Source organism: Dreissena polymorpha, chromosome 2 (assembly GCF_020536995.1).
Source record: "Dreissena polymorpha isolate Duluth1 chromosome 2, UMN_Dpol_1.0, whole genome shotgun sequence".
NCBI lineage: Eukaryota > Metazoa > Mollusca > Bivalvia > Myida > Dreissenidae > Dreissena > Dreissena polymorpha.
Genome location: NC_068356.1, coordinates 4,426,261 through 4,448,989, shown reverse-complemented (window position 1 = coordinate 4,448,989; position 22,729 = coordinate 4,426,261). Strand labels below are relative to the sequence as shown.

The 22,729-nt window shown below is 39.6% G+C and overlaps 1 protein-coding gene, 1 long non-coding RNA gene and 1 other non-coding gene across 4 annotated transcripts in view; 1 reads left to right on the top strand and 2 right to left on the bottom strand.

Moving 5' to 3' along the window:
* The window catches only part of LOC127865532 (mucin-like protein), a 32,531-nt gene extending 18,897 nt beyond the window's left edge, over positions 1-13,634 (top strand). Inside the window, exons 20-35 of the mRNA XM_052405378.1 lie at positions 288-419; positions 830-949; positions 2,109-2,246; positions 3,556-3,672; positions 3,997-4,122; positions 4,237-4,368; positions 5,036-5,158; positions 5,684-5,809; positions 6,141-6,266; positions 6,700-6,873; positions 7,173-7,234; positions 10,451-10,563; positions 10,821-11,051; positions 11,423-11,540; positions 12,373-12,479; positions 12,706-13,634. Coding sequence (XP_052261338.1) covers positions 288-419; positions 830-949; positions 2,109-2,246; positions 3,556-3,672; positions 3,997-4,122; positions 4,237-4,368; positions 5,036-5,158; positions 5,684-5,809; positions 6,141-6,266; positions 6,700-6,873; positions 7,173-7,234; positions 10,451-10,563; positions 10,821-11,051; positions 11,423-11,540; positions 12,373-12,479; positions 12,706-12,946 — 2,186 coding nt within the window. The 3' untranslated portion in view covers positions 12,947-13,634. The remainder of the gene's footprint in view (positions 1-287; positions 420-829; positions 950-2,108; positions 2,247-3,555; positions 3,673-3,996; positions 4,123-4,236; positions 4,369-5,035; positions 5,159-5,683; positions 5,810-6,140; positions 6,267-6,699; positions 6,874-7,172; positions 7,235-10,450; positions 10,564-10,820; positions 11,052-11,422; positions 11,541-12,372; positions 12,480-12,705) is intronic.
* Positions 8,967-9,038, bottom strand: Trnat-cgu (transfer RNA threonine (anticodon CGU)). Its single transcript has one exon. It is a non-coding gene; the product is annotated as a tRNA-Thr (tRNA).
* Positions 13,635-14,545: 911 nt separating the features above from the next.
* On the bottom strand, positions 14,546-22,729 carry LOC127865670 (uncharacterized). Of its 2 annotated transcripts, XR_008042727.1 has the most exons (3): positions 22,422-22,729; positions 20,328-21,374; positions 14,546-19,843 (listed from the first exon to the last, which is right to left on the bottom strand). It is a non-coding gene; the product is annotated as an uncharacterized LOC127865670 (long non-coding RNA). The 2 variants fall into 2 exon arrangements; XR_008042726.1 differs by having other exon boundaries at positions 20,328-22,729.

The following is a 22,729-nucleotide window of genomic DNA, read 5'->3' as shown; positions in this document are numbered from 1 at the left end:
AACGTGACACTTTCCCATAACATTTGAGCCGCGCTCTTTGAAAAGGGGTTTAATGCATGTGCGTAAAGTGTCGTCCCAGCTTTGTCTGTGAGTTCGACATGCTTATCAGGGATGACACTTTCCGTGTTTTTTTTCGTTTAAAGTAATACTTTTCCAGACGAAAATCAAGGCGAAAAGTGTCGTCCTTGATAAGCCTGTGTCGAATACACAGGATAACCTGGGACGACACGTTTCGCACATGCCTTTAACCCCCTTTTCTAAGAGCGACTCTCATTTTCACGTAACAGACGTGAACGAGTGCGCCTCCTCCTCTACCAACGGATGCTATAACAACACCTACTGCACGAACACCGCGGGAAAGTTCACGTGCACGTGCCCGATGGACTTCGAACTCAAGGCGGATGGCTTCACTTGTCAATGTAAGACCTGCTGTGATATTCAAAACTGCGCATGCATTTCAGGCTAGAAAATTCGTGTATATGGTATTTATTTAATACAGACAAACATCAATACTATGCGTTAATGTTGTTTTATTTTGTTTTCGTGGTTTGTTTTTTTCTTTCAAAAGTTATATTTTAATTTATTCTTTGGTATTTTGTGTCATCAATAATTATGTCTAGAACGATATATGTGAAGGAAGTATATTTTCTTTTTGTATTGCCTCACACCGAAACATTGCAATATCATATTTGTAACATATTTGTAAAACTAAATCTAAATTGAATTAAAATTCGTGTTCTGTTGTTGATGTGGTTTACAAAATTATGTTGACGTATATGCTTCGGAATGTTTATGTTCGAGTGAATTCAGTGAAATGTTTGTGTATTAGCGATCCACGTGTGTGCCTCAAGCAACGAGTGCGCATACACGTGTAACCGGATTGGCGGAATTGACACGTGCACGTGTGAGAAGGGTTACCAGCTGAACACGGATGGGGCCATGTGCTCAGGTAAACATGGCTCGCTTATATCTTTAATTTGATGATCTTGTCTCGGCCTAGTAAATAAACGTTATCCGATTGAGCAGTTCAAAAACAACACGTGGATATATACATGTAGAGTCAACAATTTATTAAGGAAACAAATAGCTACCTCATGGTAGTGTATGGTGCGTTTATGTTCCATATAAGAACGTACAACAATAACGCATACTCGTTTTTACACATTTTTGGTTCGGATTGAAATTTAGTTATATCATTCCATAGAGCTGTCCGGATACACGCCATTTTCGTAGAACCACTCGTTTGAATTGTTCATCGTCACTTCTCAGGTTGACAACAACGAGCGAAAATTGTCCTCGGGTCAAATTTAGTATCTTCAATATTTTGTGACGTGTGACTAATTCCCAATACTAGTACAAGCAATTGACGCGGGGAAAAAAAACAATATCACGCTCAAATAGTTTTCCCTCTTAGGGGCCAAAACGTGTGTTTCTCCTGACCCGAATGGACCCTATTTTTTCGTTCCGACGCAAACCTTCTATTTTGGTATTCCATGCTGATATTATATCATATTTGCTTCACACGTCGACTGAAGAACTTTTAAAGAATTCTGTCATTTGAAATCCTATTGAAGTGATACTAAATAGCTCCTCTTCGTAAACACGATTTTTGACATGTTTAACCCTTATTTTTCTCTGTTTTTATGTTAGTGACATAAAAAAACACTCTTGTAAACCTTAGCAGTAATTCGCCAGACATCCAAATAATTTTACCTGTAGACATGGTGTCGGCCTAGCAATCAGGAGGTACTCACTCGGAAAGCGTTTCTATTATCCTTTCGTAAGATACCAAGTAATGGTTCTACGCAGGTAATGCATTCTATGAAATAGTTCTAGAAATCCATATGTTTAACCCATTTGTGCCTATGGACTCCCCCATCTTTCTAAATTGGATCAATTAATTTCCAAAATTAGGGATGTCTAGTATATTTCTATATTTAGAATATTTCTTACCGAAATACCGTTAAGCAAACAGCGCAGACCCTGATGAGACGCCGCATCATGCGGCGTCTCATCTGGGTCTACGCTGTTTGCCAAGGCCTTTTTATAGACGCTAGGCATTAATGGGTTAAAGTTTAAAACTAAATATCTCATTTCTCGTGTTTAAGATATCAACGAATGTGCCGTCTCCGGCTCGACGCTGTGCCCTGTCTCAAACAACGTCATCTGTCAGAACACAGTCGGGGGTTACACGTGCGTCTGTAAAAGCGACAAGTACCGCAAGGTTGAGGAAGCCAGATGCGTCAGTAAGCGTTATAAGTTTCACCATTTGATCAATCAACACAGTCTATTCTGGAACTACACTTGCCGCTTTTCATTTTTCGTTTAAAGGAATTATGTTCCGAGTGAAAAACCCCCATTGGCGGAAGTGTCTTCCCAGATTAGCTTGTGCGGACACGTTACGCACATGCATTGACCCCGGTTTTACAAATGACCAGCTCATAATTGAGGGTGGCATGAAATTTTGATGTACAGCATTCACACAGTAGATAACGAGACAAAAATACACCGAAAGCACGATATGCTTATGTAATCTTAATCTAAAGAGTTATGTTTAGTGATGCTATCTTTACTTATCACTTAGAAACAAAATAAATGTGAATGAGACCGTAAACGCTTTGAAAATAGAACTAAATTATTTTTTTTTAATCATCGACTTATAAGATTGCTTACTTGTGCGTATTTATGTTTTTATGTTAAACAAGACATTTATGTTTTCCTACCTCACATTAGCGTATTATCGCCCACTAGGCCAATACCACCTGTGACCTGCCTAAAATGTATTACTCATTTACAATATGCCTAAATATGCTTGTCGGACACAGTCAAATACGTCTGCAATACAAATACATATTTAAATAAGTCGCCAATTTTATCACATCATGACAATTGGATATTATTATCCCCCGCCATAGGCGGAGGGATATTGTTTTGGCGTTGCCCGTCCTTCCGTCCGTCTTTCCGTCCGTCCGGCACTTATGTGTCCGGACATATCTTGGAAGTGCTTTGGCGGATTTCATTGAAACTTGGTATGAGTATATTAATTGATAAGAGGATGATGCACGCCAAATGGCATTGTACACCGTCTGTTAATAGCGGAGTTATGGCCCTTTGTATCTTGAAAAAATGCTTTTTTGTGTGTCCGGAGCCATATCTTGTAAGTGCTTTAGCTGATTTCATTGAAACTTGGTATGAGTATATATATGGATAAGAGGATGATGCACGCCAAATGGCATTGTACACCATCTGTTAATAACGGAGTGATGGCCCTTTGTATCTTGAAAAAATGCTTTTTTGAGTGTCAAATATAACACTATTGTGTCCAGAAGCATATTGGCGGGGGATATTAATTCAACGAATTTGCTTGTTTGCTTTGTGGTTAAACAAATTTACACACAATATCATGCGTATTGCGTTTTTAGCTGAACGGAAATTAATCCGTAAACAATAGCTGGAATGCTTTTTAACTAAATCTTGCAATCATGAGTACATCTATTGTTTTTTACCTGTTTCACACTACTCTTTACGGGATGAGTTGTTGTTGTTGTTCTGTAGATATAGACGAGTGCTTGAACAGCCCGTGCGCCGTAAACGCCGACTGTCAAGACCAAGACCCTGGGTACACATGCACGTGTAAGACTGGCTTCACCAGCGTTGCGGGCACGTGCACGGGTGAGTGAAGTCATAGACACATGTTATAGTCTCTTTAAATGTCATTACATTAAATAATTTTATTTTTTCATTAATTGGTTTATTCTTAAATCGATTATCGTCACGCTGAAACATTTATTGTGATTATTTTAACGAGTTTTCCTAACGATAGCAAACGATAGCAAACTGTTTAAATATAAACAAGAAAAGGGTCAGTGAATGTATAGTTTAAAATTCAAGAGAAAGCTCAATGCTACATCATTCTTGTACCATTATTTATATAAGTTATACAAGTAGGTCTTTTGCAGCTTTACACTTAATGTCCACGTGACGTTAATTTTTCAGACATCAACGAGTGTACTGCTGGGACACACGCGTGTCACGCAACATTTGCCACGTGCACGAATACACAGGGTTCATACTCGTGTCAGTGCAAGCCTGGCTACCAAGGAAACGGTGAAACGTGCACAGGTAACTGTACAAAGATTACAGTTTTTAATTCATCAATGGATATCAAAGGTAATCATGTTTGAGGTAGTAAAACGATTAAAAAGGTTCATATATTCATTTTGTTTCAATTGACAGAGATTAACGAATGTGCTCTCGGCACGCATGCGTGTGATACCAGCGTCGGCACTTGCACCAACACTGCGGGAAGTTACACGTGCGCATGCGCAGTTGGGTTTGCGCTGGGACCCAATCAGCAATCGTGTGTTGGTAGGTATCAGCAGATTTGTATTTTTGTGAAGGGCTTTCTTGATTTTGATTTTCTGTATTGATTTCTGACTAAAAATCTATGAAAAGAAAGAATTAAATTTTTTGCTCATTCGTGTATATCGAATCTGTTCTGCAAACAAAACATCTAATAAATGTAAAGGGCATACTTATGCTAGATTGGTCATTGTCGGCTCGGGTACTACTTACACGTACCCCAGGTACTCTTAACTATACTTACATGTACCCCGGGTACGGTAAATATACTTGAAAGTACCCGGTCGATATTAGACTGTACCCGAGTTGTAGTCCTTAAAAAATCCGATGTCGTAAACCGCGCTACGTATTACCGTTAGACGGTTTTGCATATCATAAACAAACTTCTCTTTTAAAAAATGCATACACATACTTTTGAGTATGAGTTACGATAGTGAAAAATAGCCGACAACGACCGAGTTAGCGTTAAAATTCCCGGGTACGTTTAAGTATATTTACCGTACCCGGGGTACATGTAAGTATAATTAAGAGTACCCTGGGTACATGTAAGTAGTACCCGAGACGACAATGACCAATCGAGCCATACTTATAATTACAATTTTGTTAGAAAATACCAATTAAGGAGTGACCTTTTTCATTGTTAGTGTTATTTAAATAAATTTGACCCTTTCAGATGTTAACGAATGTACGACGGGAACGCACGGATGTGGGCACTCGTGCACAAACACTGCAGGGAGTTTTACCTGCACGTGTAAGTCTGGCTTCCGGTTAGCAGGGGACCAGCGTTCCTGTATAGGTAAGGTCTACACACGGGCACAAAGCGTAATCCTTGCACATTTATGGCAATCTGTGAATATTGTACTTTCCTTTTCATGTTACTGTAGAGGATATATTATATCTTATCATGTAATTAAAAACCTAGTATAGGACTAACATTGATGTGAATAACGTTACATCACTGTCGTGCATATCACGTATAAATGCCTCGCTGTGTTACGCTTGAAAAATGACTGTCTAAACCAATACTTGTATGTAATTATTTTGAAACTAAGCTTAACCCATTTATGACTAGCGTCTAGAAAAAAGGCCTTGGCAAACAGCGTAGACCCAGATGAGACGCCGCATGATGCGGCGTCTCATCAGGGTCTGCGCTGTTTGCTTAAGGGAATTTATGTAAGAAATATTCTAAATATAGAAATAAATATACTAGACAGCCCTAATTTTGGAAATAAATTGGTCCAATTTAGAAGGATGGGAGAGTCCACTAGGCATAAATGGGTTAATTTGAACGCCTATTGCCAACCATGATCATCTCTTCCAGTGGAGGTTGCGTGTTCTAGCAACTTAACGACCCTTTGTTCGCAATCCTGCGCCAAGGTCTCGGGCAATGACACGTGCGTCTGTGTGGGTGGCTACGTACTGGCCGCAAATGGATATACGTGTGTCGGTAGGTATTACAACGGGGATAGATGTTTCATTTTTAAATAATTTCCTTAAATATATCGGGCAATAAGATATATGCGTATGACATTCTACCTTAATTTAACATTATAATCGTTTGTCATATAATAGATTATCCGTAAACGCCTGAAATATCACGATAAATTAACTTTATATTTACGGATCGAAAAAAGTTAAACTAGGTTCTCTTACATGTATGATTTATATGTCAAATTACGCTGCATGATAACGAAGGAATTTCATTTGTTGGTGATAGTTGCTGCTTTATCGCTGTTGAAATGCAACCATTGTATCACCCTTTACCCTGTGCATTATAGACGTGAATGAGTGCTCGCCTTCAAACCCGTGTGGCAGCAACCACAGCGTCTGCACCAACACCGCCGGTGGCTATATGTGCTCATGTTCCGACGGTTATACCAAGGGCGCCAACAACGAATGCGTCGGTAAGTTAAACCGGCTTCATGACTGCAAACATTTAAGCTAAATTTTAGTTATAACGTCGTGATCTAATATACTAAGCAAATGACCATCACGGATCGAATGTAACGCCCATTATTATTGATCAATATTTTGAAATAATTTTAACTTTCAAAGCTAGAATTTTCATAGACGTTGTACAATCATAAAAAAATGTGAAAATATTTTATATATGATAATTTTAATCAAATGCACAAAACAAATCATGTGCGCGTTTGTTCCGTCACCTAACCTTTAATCAAACTTTATAGTTAAACTAATCTAAAAGTTAGGGAAAAGCAATTAATGTTTAATTAGGATTAAATGTTTAATGTTGTTTTCTTATCAAAAGTTTTAGTCGAGCTTTTACTTACATATTTCGAGCAAAGTGTATAAAGAGGAAAATAAATGTTTTCACAGATCGGAACGGCGGCTTCACCCAGTGGTCCTTGTGGAACATATGCTCAGTCACGTGCGGCTCAGGTGTGACGTCACGAACGCGCACGTGCACAAATCCCACCCGGGAGGGGAGCGGGGCTCCCTGTACTGGAGACACTTCGGAAACTAAGACATGCACATTGGATCCTTGCGCAAGTAAGTATCACATATGTGTGTGTGTGCACATTCGATCCCTGCGCAAGTAAGTATCACATACGTGTCTGTGCATATACGGTCGGCAAAAGTTGTTACACACTAAAAGGAATTGTTTGTATTCGCTTGTGTGATATTTCATCAACTCGGATTTTTTCGTTATACATACGACATTTAGCATTTGTGTCTGTTTCATTGTCTATTATATTTGAAACTTATGTACACCGGTTTGTGCAGAATCATATTTTATTTACATATTGTTTCAACTAAGGATCTTTATATATACTTATATATAATTTTAGTTTCCGTACAAGAACAACAACACGGCCTCGATTTGACAATAAAAGGGCTTACCATCGACCAGGTAAGGGTCCAGTGTTATACCGCTAATTTAAATTGATCAATTGCTTTCATTTAAAAAAAAGTAATGAAAATAATGACATAAAAGCATGCTACAATACCTGTGACCTATCCGCACGGTTAAATATGTTGCAAAGTAGTTCTTTTGAGCATCAAACGCATTATAAATTAGCAGGTATGTGTATTCGATATTGTGTTTGTCTTTCTACAGAGGCATCCCGGTAAAATTCATACCCAATGATACCCACTTACTTGAATTAGTTGCAATAAATCAACTCCCAGCTATTGACCCTCCGGGGTTTGAGATGTACGTGTGTTCTCACAAAAGCTAAAAGCATTCGATAAGAACTAGATATCCAATCAGATCGACCAACGTCTTTATTTTGTATCAGGTGCTTTTCTGAAGGCGCCGTGATTAGACTGTGTCGATGCTTGATACCGCATCATGTGTTTATTTTACCAGAAACTAGAAGTAGTAAATATGTTTGCAAGACTGGTAGTAAATTAGCTTGATAGCGCTTTTTTCGCATAACATATCAAAATATTTTGATAACCGCAATTATTGTGGAGAAAAGTCGCGTCATGGTGGAGAAAAGTAATGTATTGGTAGGTATGACTGTGGCCAACGCAAAACTTATGGCGAATACAACAGCGGCGACCTGACTCCGAATGTTAACAGACCTGCGTTTTGATACACACATATGACACTTTACCATGCACTGTTTATGTAGAACTAGTTTTTTTTAATCTCTTTTTATTTTCAAGACAAGCGTGCATTCGCATCTAGTGGCTGTATTAATTTTACCAGCGACAAATCGGTCGTTTCCTTTTCTGAAAGTTTAAATAAGTCGTATATTTTGTATACAACAGTAACATAATTTACATGACCAGTGTAGATTAGTATTCTGTTACCTTTTTTACACGTGAATATGTACTTTTCAAATTCGAGACATTAAAGAATTCGTTACCCAATATCAATGCCTTCTAATCAATTTATGTTGCATAACTATTATTAATAAAATAAGGCTTCTTTAAATATCTAAATCAAGCTTGGACCAATTTTGCACAGTAAGAAATGATGAGAAATAGTTTATTCGAACTAATGGCCAAAAGTACACATATTACTCTTTAACGGTTTCATTTGATACATAAGTGAGTCTGTACACAATATTCTACTTCTAGTTGAAACCCACTGTATGCATGGTATGCAGGTTAATGGTGGAATGTCAAAAACTATTTTGAAGACATGTTTCAATTGCTCGTTAGTTATGACACCACTCAGTCCATTTCCTTTTACAAACATGTTTAATTTCATTTCACTTTATGATTACTGACCATTAAACCCCAAGTGTTTCATTGCCAATTAGCTTTATTAAATAATTTCAACGAAACTTATGCAGAAAACTACCGGATTTTTTTGTTTGTTACTATATTAATACTTAAACTGCATAACAATTAAAATGTTTTAAGCATATATTAATGATAAGTCAAACAGAATATCATCTTTTCAAATATTGGTCATTACATTTTGAAGACTATGCATCTATCGCTAAAAACTACTTAGTGGAAATAATATCGCATGCGATAAATTTTCATTGTGTAGAATTAAAGAAGGTGGCGTAAAATAGAATTATCTGAAACGCGCATAATTACAGAACTGTGTGAAATGCATATTGATTAATTAATTGGCATTAAGTTTAAAATGTGCTTCAAAAGAAAAGGATGGGAAAACCTTGTGCCTCCAGTGAGGTTTGAACTCACGACCCCTGGTTTACGAGACCAGTGCTCTACCACTGAGCTATAGAGGCTGTCAATGTGCGACGAAGATAGTAAATACTTATTCCTGCTTGCTTTATAAATTTTCCAATACGCTGTTTTGATTTCGGAAAATGTGTAGATGTGTTGTTCCTGTATGATTACTATTATTGGTTAAATGGTTGTTTAAACAACAACTTGCTTTCTTACTTACCTGCCTGCCTATGTACCTGCTTACAACATACACGTAAATCACTTCAATTAGGACTTACGTTTGTCATCAATTAACACCGATACCGGAAATTACGTCATTTATCTAAATATGCATGTAGTTGAAAATCGAAAGTGAAAAACAGAAAATTTGCTCGCAAATTATTTAAATTATTAATGTTTTGTTTTTTAACCACATGTTACAGCTGATGAATATAATATATGCTTTCTCATTATTTAATTGATTGCTTATGTGAAATTTCTGATGCATTAAAGTAGATTTAATGACAATAAATGTATGCGATATTGCTATCAGGCTATTCAATGATCTATAAAATAAATGTATTTAAAGGTCTTTGGGCTATTACAGTATATGATGTCTTCTGGAAATTTACTTTTAACTAGTAGGTTTGAAAAAAAACACAACTTTTCAGTGAAATCATGACCGAAATTATATTATTGCCTGTAATGATAAATGTTATAAGCATTTTAATGTGCATGTTTAAGTACAAACTTATCAAAATCATAATCATAGCCATATTAAACATTCATTTCTAGTTTTCAAAAGTTAATGAAAGTTCTGTTTTAATTCAATATAAAATGGAATAAATTAAATGTATTGGTAATTCGAATAAAGGTTATTTGCAATAATCAGACTCCTAGTTACAGTGAGTTAATTACTTACCCTCTAGGTCGTATGTACTCATAAAAGATCAAATCATTCAAGAAGAATTATGGGGTTCAGTAAATGTTACCATGGCTACGCGATAGCCGCTTGTGAATGTTGCACTGTTATGGTAATATTTTGAGTGGAAATTTCAGTCCAACAAGACTTTGTATAAAACAAAAACAACATATAATTTATTTATGACTATAGTAAAAAAACAACGTGTGTTTAGAAAAGTGTGTCATTTTCTTGAAAACTTGTCACTACAAGTTTATCCTCAGTATTTGTTATAATAGCTATATACGCGCTTCTGACGCGTGAATGTGTAACCCATTTATGCATAACGTCTAGAAAAAAGGCCTTAGCAAACAGCGTATACCCAGATGAGACGCCGCATGATGCGGCGTCTCATCAGGGTCTGCGCTGTTTGCTCAAAGGAATTTCTGTAAGAAATATTATAAATATAGAAATAAATATACTAGACATCCCTAATTTTGGAAATAAAATGATTCAATCTAGAAGGATGGGAGAGTCCACTAGGCATACACGGGTTAATAGAATGATTATAATTTTCTATTTAAATTTCAGTTCAACAACCTGAAGGTCCAATTCCAAGATAGCGTTGCCTCGGGTCTGAACACGTTTTGCAGGGCGAGCGAGACTAATGCGAGAGTCTGTTGCCAAAACACGTTAAGATATACGTGAGTTCTATACGATGAATCGATGTTTGAGTATAGCGGCTTGTTTACGTAAACCTGCACCACCAACAAAATATTTCAAGGTGCGCTACTGCATCAATCACATCTGAACACATACGTGCCACGAGTCTCACATAATAAGTAATGAAAAAAGTTCCTGTGGCTGTGTCTACATTACCTTTATAATTTCAAAATTTAGTAATACAATTCCATACACTGAAGACAAACAAACAACTAAATATTCGTGCTGTCTGTTCTAGCCCTACTTCAAGCATGCTATTCATGAGCGACAAAGACGTCATAATCAGCAATGGCTACCCGACGCTCGACGGCGACAACAACCTGATCGTGTACTTCGTCGCCAAATACTCCTCAAACAATTCCCTGTGCGCCAGCGGCAGTGCCGGAGGTAGGAAGCGACGGCAGATCACGCTGAACAGCATAGAGAGCCTCATGTCACAGGCTACACTTCTGTCATTGTTCCAGGCGCAGTAAGTAAATTACAGGTGCATCAGTTAGTAGTAATATAACAATCGAGCGAGTTAAAGCCCCCTTTTTAATAAGCGCTTCTCATTTTATCATAGTACCAAAAAGCAGCTCTCTGTGACACCGGAATGAAAGCGCTTCTGTCCATGGGAAGTCTGACTTATTAATGTGTAGCGAGTTTGCAAATTATGCAATGTGTTAGCCCTATATATATATTTTAACAATGAGCCATTAATCCCGTTACGAACTCATATAGATACGTAGCACTTATTATACTGTGAAAATTTCGGTATATTACCATTACGAAACTATGATGAAACCAGTGATTATAAATGATGTTCATACAATTATTACACTTTTCTTTCACATTTCCTAGGCAAAGTGTTATCCTGAGCACTTTCATAACGCAAGCGACAGTTATGCTGGGTACGGCGTCATCAAGCATTACGTTCGTGGCGGTTGCTGTCATAGACGATGGTCAACCAGATTCAAAGGTGAGATACTTGCATATATGGGCCGTGTTCTGAGAAAACTGGGCATAATGCATGTGCGTAAAGTGTCGTCCCAGATTGGCCTGTGCAGTCCGCACAGGCTAATCAGGGACGACACTTTCCACTTTTATGACATTTTTCGTTTTAATGAAGTCTCTTCTTAGCAAAAATACAATTAAGGCGGAAAGTGTCGTCCCTGATAAGCCTGTGCGGACTGCACAGGCTAATCTAGGACGACACTTTACGCACATGCATTATGCCCAGTTTTCTCAGAACGCGGCTCATATTATTGTGTTTATGCGAGCGCATTGTTTGTGAAGGCATTGATAAATTTGCGTTTTTATGTTTGTGTTGTTGTAGAATAATGGAATACGAAATTCATAAGATGATATATTTTATATAATGTATACAAACATAACTTTGATCGAGCGCGGCGCTTATATATATGTTAGACACGTATATAATAATAAAAGATTCGTGAAAACAGTTCTTCTTTTAATAAATAGTTAGAGGAAAAGATTCCAACTTCCGTGACTTACATTGACGTGTCGTTATAACTCTCTATATACTCTGTCTTACAGTCGCAATGGGAGTGAACGCAGTAAATTAAAGTATTAATACTCGTCTAAAAATTCAAACAGTTAACAACTTTAATTGTTACAAAATATAGACGCCATTTATGGTGCTACTATAAACATTGGCAATAGCCGATTCAAACCCTAACATGTTTTCTTACAAAACGACAATTCGCGATACCCCGTGCAACACCTTTATAACGAACTTTTTGAAAATAGTTACCTCTGAAATTCTGAAAGAATCTGATGCTCTCTTACAGGGAGACGGGTCGAAGCGGCCATCGGACTTGGTGATAGTGTTAGCCGTGGTGGGATCGGTCATCGGTGCCGCACTAATTGTGCTTATAGTTGTCCTGGTCATCAAAGCGTACGTTGAATCTCCGTTGGATACTTCACATTTTATGTATCTTAAATTACATGTATTATCAGTTTATTGGCATGATTATATCAAAAGCCCTAAAGACGTTCGTTTGTTTCTTGGTTTTATAAGCACTCGTTTGTCAGAAAAAAGCATGTGGTGATGGAAATGTTCGTTTACAAAAACATAAAAAACCACAAACATACATGCTTGAAGAACGTTTTTTTGTATTTAGTCAAAAGGCCGACCAAAACCGAGTCAATCCCGTCAGCGTGCAAGCGGCCTCATTAAACAACCATCCAAACGGGCACCAGACTCGAACGCCGCCGCCACCCCAGGTGATCGGATATATCGGCGACGAGGGCGCGATGAGGGGTAAGGCAGACTTCGAAAATAGGCGGCGCAGTCAGAATCCGCCGGATAACCGAGTGCTGACAATAGCGCCGGTTGACGACCCCTACTTGTCGCACGTGTAGACCGCGGGAAAATGCAATTTATCCGCGGTCCAACCAAAAATGTCTGGAGGGCCATAGTCGATGTAACACATATGTGTATGATTATAAGATCAGCTAAGCTACGCAACTTGCAATTTTAAAAACTAACGTGGTAATGTCACGAGTGTTATATGATATTGTACAATCAATGTGTATGGAATATTTCGACGTGTGCAATAATATAATCAAATGATATATTAAATATGTGCAATACTGCTAAAACGATATAATCATATCATCCTTAGGAAGAACGCATGCATTATTCTGCGAATCAATCGTTATTGAAAACACTAAACAAACATCAAACGCAATCGAATGGGGACACCTTGACAAACATAATGGATTTGAATTGAGAACGTCTCATTACGTAAAACATTAAATTTTGCACATTTAAAAACCTGGGGTATGCGTGATCTTTGTAAACGTTAAAAGTTTCGTAATGTCATTTAATAACGTTGAATCAAGTGCTACGTCGTAGAGGTTTACAAACTTCCCCTATGTTTATGCCCCGAACGAGGGCATATAGTGATCGGACCGTCCGTCTGTCTTTCCGTCACACTTTGCATTTAGGTTTCGAAAAATGCTCATAACTTCTATGTCGCTTCAGATAGCAACTTGATGTTTGACATGCATGTATATCTCATGGAGTTACACATTTTGGGTGATGAAAGGTCATGGTCATCCTTCAAGGTCAAATATATGGCTTCAAAGCGGCGCAGAAGGGGGCATTGTGTTTCTGACAAATACATCTCTTGTCTTCTGTACATTTTGTAATACTTAGCGAATGACAAGTGCATTTTTGCACAAAATAGATGTTATGTTTTTTTCTTAATATTTCGCATGCGAATAAGTATAGTTACCGTCACTTTAAGGCCATTCACCGAAACTACTACAAACTAACAAATAACTGCAACTCTAATCCATCCAAGCAACAAAGAACCGTTTTCAGAAGCCTTACATTGATTTGTCAAATTATGCATATATTATATTCATTGGTAAGTAGTATGGGTGTGTGAATAGGGCAACTACAGATCTGGGGATTATTTAAGTGGGTTTGAAGGTCAAAAGCACGGAATAAAAAAAAAAACACAAACGGAAAAATCGTGGATTTAAAAAAAAAACTAATTTAAAGTTGAAAAATCTGTAAATGTGCTTGTAAGAAGTACTGACATAAATAATGAAGCAAATAGGTAAGGGCAATAGAAAAATGGTGATTGTGTTGCAGAGTGACCTAGTGTATATACATATGTAGATCATGTTTTTTTAGTGCTTTGATTATGGAACGCTGAGCATTGTGATGGTAAACAAAGGATAAAAAGGCCACCATGCCTGATTTAAAAACTAAGACAACTAAGTTTCAGTTGATGCATTTGCAATTAATGATATCAAAATCGTCTTCAACAACATATCTCATGTATTATGTTTGACAAGCGTGATCAATAACATTTAACTTACATCTGTACATCCCAATCTACAGGTATATCATTTCGTTCTTATACCTGGGTGATGTTTGTGACATGGCCTTAACTGTAACCTTTATTGTGATATTTAAATATAACATATCTTTTTGTCCCCTTCACCGGAGGGGACTTGTATGGTTTGCACTCCGTCTGTCAGTCAGTCAGTCTGTCTGTCACACTTTTCTTGATTCTGCGATAACTTTAAAAGTTCTTCATATTATTTCATGAAACTTGAAACATGGATAGATGGCAATATGGAAATTATGCACACCATTTCATTTTGTTCATACGTCAAGAATTGTGGTTGCTATGGCAACACATATAAAAAGATAAAAAAAAATCTGACAATGGTGGAGTTTCACCGGTAGGGGACAATATTGCTTGGAAATCTCTTGTTAATACTGGATTCTTTGTATGCTTTTGATTTTTTATAATGATTGTTGTATTTTATATACCAGTATTGTTTGTTACCTAATCAAAACAAGTGATATATTGCAGGTCCGTCCATTGTTGTTGCATGTATCTACCAGTAATCAATGTGTATTTGAATATCAATACATTAAAAAAAACAGTTTGCATAATTTTACGACCCAAAGTTGCATGAACACAAATCTAATTTACTTTTCTGTTTAAGTTTAAAATGTATAAAATAATTTGTTTATAAATAATATTTGGTACAATAAATTTCAAAATAAATAATAAAGAGTTTCTTGTCATTCCTTATGAAATACTTTAAATGTACAGCATACATATTGTAAACCATTATTTTCTTTGATTGAATTCCATACTGCACACATACAAATCACATTAGTATTTTAAAATATATAAATCATGACAAAATATGTTTTATACCCCATATGCGGCCAGTGTAGCTCCAGACCCACCAGGTCTGCGCATCCTTGTCAGCATTAATCTTGTCCACTACAAAGTAATCCACAAAGTCTTGTCAGCATTAATCGTGTTCACTACAAAGTAATCCACATAGTCTTGTCAGGATTTACCTTGTCCACTACAAAGTAATCCACATAGTATTGTCAGGATTTACCTTGTCCACTACAAAGTCATCCGCATAGTCTTGTCAGGATTAACCTTGTCCACTACAAAGTAATCCACATAGTCTTGTCAGGATTTACCTTGTCCACTACAAAGTCATCCGCATAGTCTTGTCAGGATTAACCTTGTCCACTACAAAGTCATCTGCATAGTCTTGTCAGGATTTACCCAGTCCACTACAAAGTCATCTGCATAGTCTTGTCAGGATTTACCTTGTCCACTACAAAGTCATCCGCACAGTCTTGTCAGGATTAACCTTGTCCACTACAAAGTCATCCACGTAGTCTTGTCAGGATTAACCTTGTCCACTACAAAGTCATCCACGTAGTCTTGTCAGGATTTACCCAGTCCACTACAAAGCCATCCACGTAGTCTTGTCAGGATTTACCTTGTCCACGTCAAAGTCATCCGCGTAGTCTTGTCAGGATTTTCCCTGTCCACTACAAAGTCATCCAGGTAGTCTTGTCAGGATATACCCTGTCCACTAGTCATCCGCCTAGTCTTGTCAGGATTAACCTTCTCCACTACAAAGTCATCCGCATAGTCTTGTCAGGATTAACCTTGTCCACTACAAAGTCATCTGTGTAGTCTTGCCAGGATTTACCTTGTCCACTACAGTCATCCGCGTAGTCTTGTCAGGATTAACCCTGTCCACTAAACAGTCATCCGCGTAGTCTTGTCAGGATTTACCCTGTCCAATACAGTCATCCGCGTAGTCTTGTCAGGATAAACCCTGTCCACTACACAGTCATCCACGTAGTCTTGTCAAGATTTAACATGTCCACTACAGAGTAATCCCCGTAGTCTTGTCAGGATTTACCTTGTTCACTACAGTCATCCATGTAGTCTTGTCAGGATTTACCCTGTCCACTACAGAGTAATCCCCGTAGTCTTGTCAGGATTTACCTTGTCAACTACAGAGTCATCCACGTAGTCTTGTCAGGATTTACCCTGTCCACTACAAAGTCATCTGCATAGTCTTGTCAGGATTTACCCTGTCCACAACAAAGTCATCCACGTAGTCTTGTCAGGATTTACCTTGTCAACTACAAAGTCATCCACGTTGTCTTGTCAGGATTTACCCTGTCCACTACAGTCATCCGCCTAGTCTTGTCAGGATTAACCCTGTCCACTACAAAGTCATCCTCGTCGCCTTGTCAGGATTTACCTTGTCAACTACAGTCATCCACGTAGTCTTGTCAGGATTTACCCTGTCCACTACAAAGTCATCCATGTAGTCTTGTCAGGATTAACCCTGTCCACTACAAAGTCATCCACGTAGTCTTGTCAGGATTAACCCTGTCCACTACAAAGTCATCCGCGTAGTCTTGTCAGGATTTACCCTGTCCACTACAGAGTAATCCCCGTAGTCGTCAGGATTTACCTTGTCCACTACAAAGTCATCTGCCTAGTCTTGTCAGGATTAACCAACCGTGTCCACTTCAAAGTCATCCGCGTAGTCTTGTCAGGATTAACCTTTTCCACGTCAAAGTCATCCACATAGTCTCGTCAGGATTTACCCTGTCCACTACAAAGTCATCCGTGTAGTCTTGTCAAGATTTACCCTGTCCACTACAAAGTCATCCGCATAGTCTTGTCAGGATTTACCTTCTCCACTACAAAGTCATCCCGAAGTCTTGTCATGATTTACCTTGTCCACTACAAAGTCATCTGCATAGTCTTGTCAGGATTTACCCTGTCCACAACAAAGTCATCCACGTAGTCTTGTACAGATTTACCCTGTCCACTACAGTCATCTGCGTAGTATTGTCAGGATTAACCTTGTCCACTACAAAGTCATCCACGTAGTCTTGTCAGGATTTACCCTGTCCCTGTCCACTACAAAGTCATCCACGCAGTCTTGTCAGGACTTACCCTGTCCACTACAGTCATCTGCATAGTCTTGTCAGGATTTACCTTGTCCACTACAAAGTCATCCCATAGTCTTGTCAGGATTTACCTTGTCCACTACAAAGTTATCCATGTGGTCTTGTCAGGATTTACCCTGTCCCTGTCCACTACAAAGTCATCCATGCAGTCTTGTCAGGATTTACCATGTCCACTACACAGTCATCTGCGTAGTAATGTCAGGATTAACCTTGTCCACTACAGTAATCCGCATAGTCTTGTAAGGATTTACCCTGTCCACTACAAAGTCATCCGCGTAGTCTTGTCAGGATTTACCCTGTCCACTACAGTCATCCACGTAGTCTTGTCAGGATTTACCCTGTCCACTACAGTCATCCGCGTAGTCTTGTCAGGATTAACCCTGTCCACTACAGTCATTCACATAGTCTTGTCAGGATTTACCCTGTCCACTACAAAGTCATCCGGGTAGTCTTGTCAGGATTTACCTTGTCCACTAGTCATCTGCCTAGTCTTGTCAGGATTAACCTTGTCCACTACAAAGTCATCCTCGTCGCCTTGTCAGGATTTACCTTGTCAACTACAAAGTCATCCACGTAGTCTTGTCAGGATTTACCCTGTCCACTACAAAGTCATCCATGTAGTCTTGTCAGGATTAACCCTGTCCACTACAAAGTCATCCTCGTCGCCTTGTCAGGATTTACCTTGTCAACTACAAAGTCATCCACATAGTCTTGTCAGGATTTACCCTGTCCACTAGTCATCTGCCTAGTCTTGTCAGGATTAACCTTGTCCACTACAAAGTCATCCTCGTCGCCTTGTCAGGATTTACCTTGTCAACTACAAAGTCATCCACGTAGTCTTGTCAGGATTTACCCTGTCCACTACAAAGTCATCCATGTAGTCTTGTCAGGATTAACCCTGTCCACTACAAAGTCATCCACGTAGTCTTGTCAGGATTAACCCTGTCCACTACAAAGTCATCCGCGTAGTCTTGTCAGGATTTACCCTGTCCACTACAGAGTAATCCCCGTAGTCGTCAGGATTTACCTTGTCCACTACAAAGTCATCCGCCTAGTCTTGTCAGGATTAACCAACCGTGTCCACTTCAAAGTCATCCGCGTAGTCTTGTCAGGATTAACCTTTTCCACGTCAAAGTCATCCACATAGTCTCGTCAGGATTTACCCTGTCCACTACAAAGTCATCCGTGTAGTCTTGTCAAGATTTACCCTGTCCACTACAAAGTCATCCGCATAGTCTTGTCAGGATTTACCTTCTCCACTACAAAGTCATCCCGAAGTCTTGTCATGATTTACCTTGTCCACTACAAAGTCATCTGCATAGTCTTGTCAGGATTTACCCTGTCCACAACAAAGTCATCCACGTAGTCTTGTACAGATTTACCCTGTCCACTACAGTCATCTGCGTAGTATTGTCAGGATTAACCTTGTCCACTACAAAGTCATCCACGTAGTCTTGTCAGGATTTACCCTGTCCCTGTCCACTACAAAGTCATCCACGCAGTCTTGTCAGGACTTACCCTGTCCACTACAGTCATCTGCATAGTCTTGTCAGGATTTACCTTGTCCACTACAAAGTCATCCCATAGTCTTGTCAGGATTTACCTTGTCCACTACAAAGTTATCCACGTGGTCTTGTCAGGATTTACCCTGTCCCTGTCCACTACAAAGTCATCCACGCAGTCTTGTCAGGATTTACCATGTCCACTACACAGTCATCTGCGTAGTAATGTCAGGATTAACCTTGTCCACTACAGTAATCCGCATAGTCTTGTAAGGATTTACCCTGTCCACTACAAAGTCATCCGCGTAGTCTTGTCAGGATTTACCCTGTCCACTACAGTCATCCACGTAGTCTTGTCAGGATTTACCCTGTCCACTACAGTCATCCGCGTAGTCTTGTCAGGATTAACCCTGTCCACTACAGTCATCCACGTAGTCTTGTCAGGATTTACCCTGTCCACTACAAAGTCATCCGGGTAGTCTTGTCAGGATTTACCTTGTCCACTACAAAGTCATCCACATAGTCTTGTCAGGATTTACCCTGTCCACTAGTCATCTGCCTAGTCTTGTCAGGATTAACCTTGTCCACTACAAAGTCATCCGGGTAGTCTTGTCAGGATTTACCTTGTCCACTACAAAGTCATCCACATAGTCTTGTCAGGATTTACTCTGTCCACTACAGCCATCCGCGTAGTCTTGTCAGGATTAACCCTGTCCACTACAAAGTCATCTGCATAGTCTTGTCAGGATTTACCCTGTCCACTACAAAGTCATCCACGTAGTCTTTTACAGATTTACCCTGTCAACTACAGTCATCTGCGTAGTATTGTCAGGATTAACCTTGTCAAATACAAAGTCATCCACGTAGTCTTGTCAGGATTTACCCTGTCCCTTTCCACTACAAAGTCATCCACGCAGTCTTGTCAGGATTTACCCTGTCCACTACAGTCATCTGCGTAGTCTTGTCAGGATTAACCTTGCCAATACAAAGTCATCCACGTAGTCTTGTCAGGATTAACCTTGTCCACTACAGTCATCCGCGTAGTCTTGTCAGGATTAACCTTGTCCACTACAGTAATCCGCATAGTCTTGTAAGGATTTACCCTGCCCACTACAAAGTCATCCACATAGTTTTGTCAGGATTTACCTTGTCCACTACAAAGTCATCCGTGCATCCTTGTCAGGATTAACCCTGTCCACTACAAAGTCATCTGTGTAGTCTTGTCAGGATTTACCCTGTCCACTACTAAGTTATCCGCATAGTCTTGTCAGGATTTACCTTGTCCACTACAAAGTCATCCCATAGTCTTGTCATGATTTACCTTGTCCACTACAAAGTCATCCATGTAGTCTTGTCAGGATTTACCCTGTCCCTGTCCACTACAAAGTCATCCACACAGTATTGTCAGGATTTACCCTGTCCACTACACAGTCATCTGCGTAGTATTGTCAGGATTAACCTTGTCAACTACAGTAATCCGCATAGTCTTGTAAGGATTTACCCTGTCCACTACAAAGTCATCCGCGTAGTCTTGTCAGGATTTACCCTGTCCACTACAGTCATCCGCGTAGTCTTGTCAGGATTTACCCTGTCCACTACAGTCATCTGCGTAGTCTTGTCAGGATGAACCCTGTCCACTACAGTCATCCACGTAGTCTTGTCAGGATTTACCCTGTCCACTACAAAGTCATCCGGGTAGTCTTGTCAGGATTTACCTTGTCCACTACAAAGTCATCAGCATAGTCTCGTCAGGATTAACCTTGTCCACTACAAAGTCATCCGTGTAGTCTTGTCAGGATTTACCTTGTCCACTACAAAGTCATCCGCAAAGTCTTGTCAGGATTAACCCTGTCCACTACAAAGTCATCCGCGTAGTCTTGTCAGGATTTACCCTGTCCACTACAAAGTCATCCGTGCATCCTTGTCAGGATTAACCTTGTCCACTACAAAGTCATCCACGCAGTCTTGTCAGGATTTACCCTGTCCACTACAGTCATCTGCGTAGTCTTGTCAGGATTAACCTTGTCCACTACAAAGTCATGCACGTAGTCTTGTCAGGATTAACCTTGTCCACTACAGTCATTCGTGTAGTCTTGTCAGGATTAACCTTGTCCTCTACAGTAATCCGCAAAGTCTTGTCAGGATTTACCCTGCCCACAACAAAGTCATCCACATAGTTTTGTCAGGATTTACCTTGTCCACTACAAAGTCATCCGTGCATCCTTGTCAGGATTAACCCTGTCCACTACAAAGACATCTGTGTAGTCTTGTCAGGATTTACCCTGTCCACTACTAAGTCATCCGCATAGTCTTGTCAGGATTTACCTTGTCCACTACAAAGTCATCCCATAGTCTTGTCATGATTTACCTTGTCCACTACAAAGTCATCCATGTAGTCTTGTCAGGATTTACCCTGTCCCTGTCCACTACAAAGTCATCCACACAGTCTTGTCAGGATTTACCCTGTCCACTACACAGTCATCTGCGTAGTATTGTCAGGATTAACCTTGTCAACTACAGTAATCCGCATAGTCTTGTAAGGATTTACCCTGTCCACTACAAAGTCATCCGCGTAGTCTTGTCAGGATTTACCCTGTCCACTACAGTCATCCGCGTAGTCTTGTCAGGATTTACCCTGTCCACTACAGTCATCTGCGTAGTCTTGTCAGGATGAACCCTGTCCACTACAGTCATCCACGTAGTCTTGTCAGGATTTACCCTGTCCACTACAAAGTCATCCGGGTAGTCTTGTCAGGATTTACCTTGTCCACTACAAAGTCATCAGCATAGTCTCGTCAGGATTAACCTTGTCCACTACAAAGTCATCCGTGTAGTCTTGTCAGGATTTACCTTGTCCACTACAAAGTCATCCGCAAAGTCTTGTCAGGATTAACCCTGTCCACTACAAAGTCATCCGCGTAGTCTTGTCAGGATTTACCCTGTCCACTACAAAGTCATCCGTGCATCCTTGTCAGGATTAACCTTGTCCACTACAAAGTCATCCACGCAGTCTTGTCAGGATTTACCCTGTCCACTACAGTCATCTGCGTAGTCTTGTCAGGATTAACCTTGTCCACTACAAAGTCATGCACGTAGTCTTGTCAGGATTAACCTTGTCCACTACAGTCATTCGTGTAGTCTTGTCAGGATTAACCTTGTCCTCTACAGTAATCCGCAAAGTCTTGTCAGGATTTACCCTGCCCACAACAAAGTCATCCACATAGTTTTGTCAGGATTTACCTTGTCCACTACAAAGTCATCCGTGCATCCTTGTCAGGATTAACCCTGTCCACTACAAAGACATCTGCGTAGTCTTGTCAGGATTTACCCTGTCCACAACAAAGTCATCCGCATAGTCTTGTCAGGATTTACCTTGTCCACTACAAAGTCATCCCATAGTCTTGTCATGATTTACCTTGTCCACTACAAAGTCATCCATGTAGTCTTGTCAGGATTAACCCTGTCCCTGTCCACTACAAAGTCACCCACACAGTCTTGTCAGGATTTACCCTGTCCACTACACAGTCATCTGCGTAGTATTGTCAGGATTAACCTTGTCCACTACAGTAATCCGCATAGTCTTGTAAGGATTTACTCTGTCCACTACAAAGTCATCCGCGTAGTCTTGTCAGGATTTACCCTGTCCACTACAGTCATCCGCATAGTCTTGTCAGGATTTACCCTGTCCACTACAGTCATCTGCGTAGTCTTGTCAGGATTAACCCTGTCCACTACAGTCATCCACGTAGTCTTGTCAGGATTTACCCTGTCCACTACAAAGTCATCCGGGTAGTCTTGTCAGGATTTACCTTTTCCAATACAAAGTCATCCACGTAGTCTTGTCAGGATTTACCCTGTCCA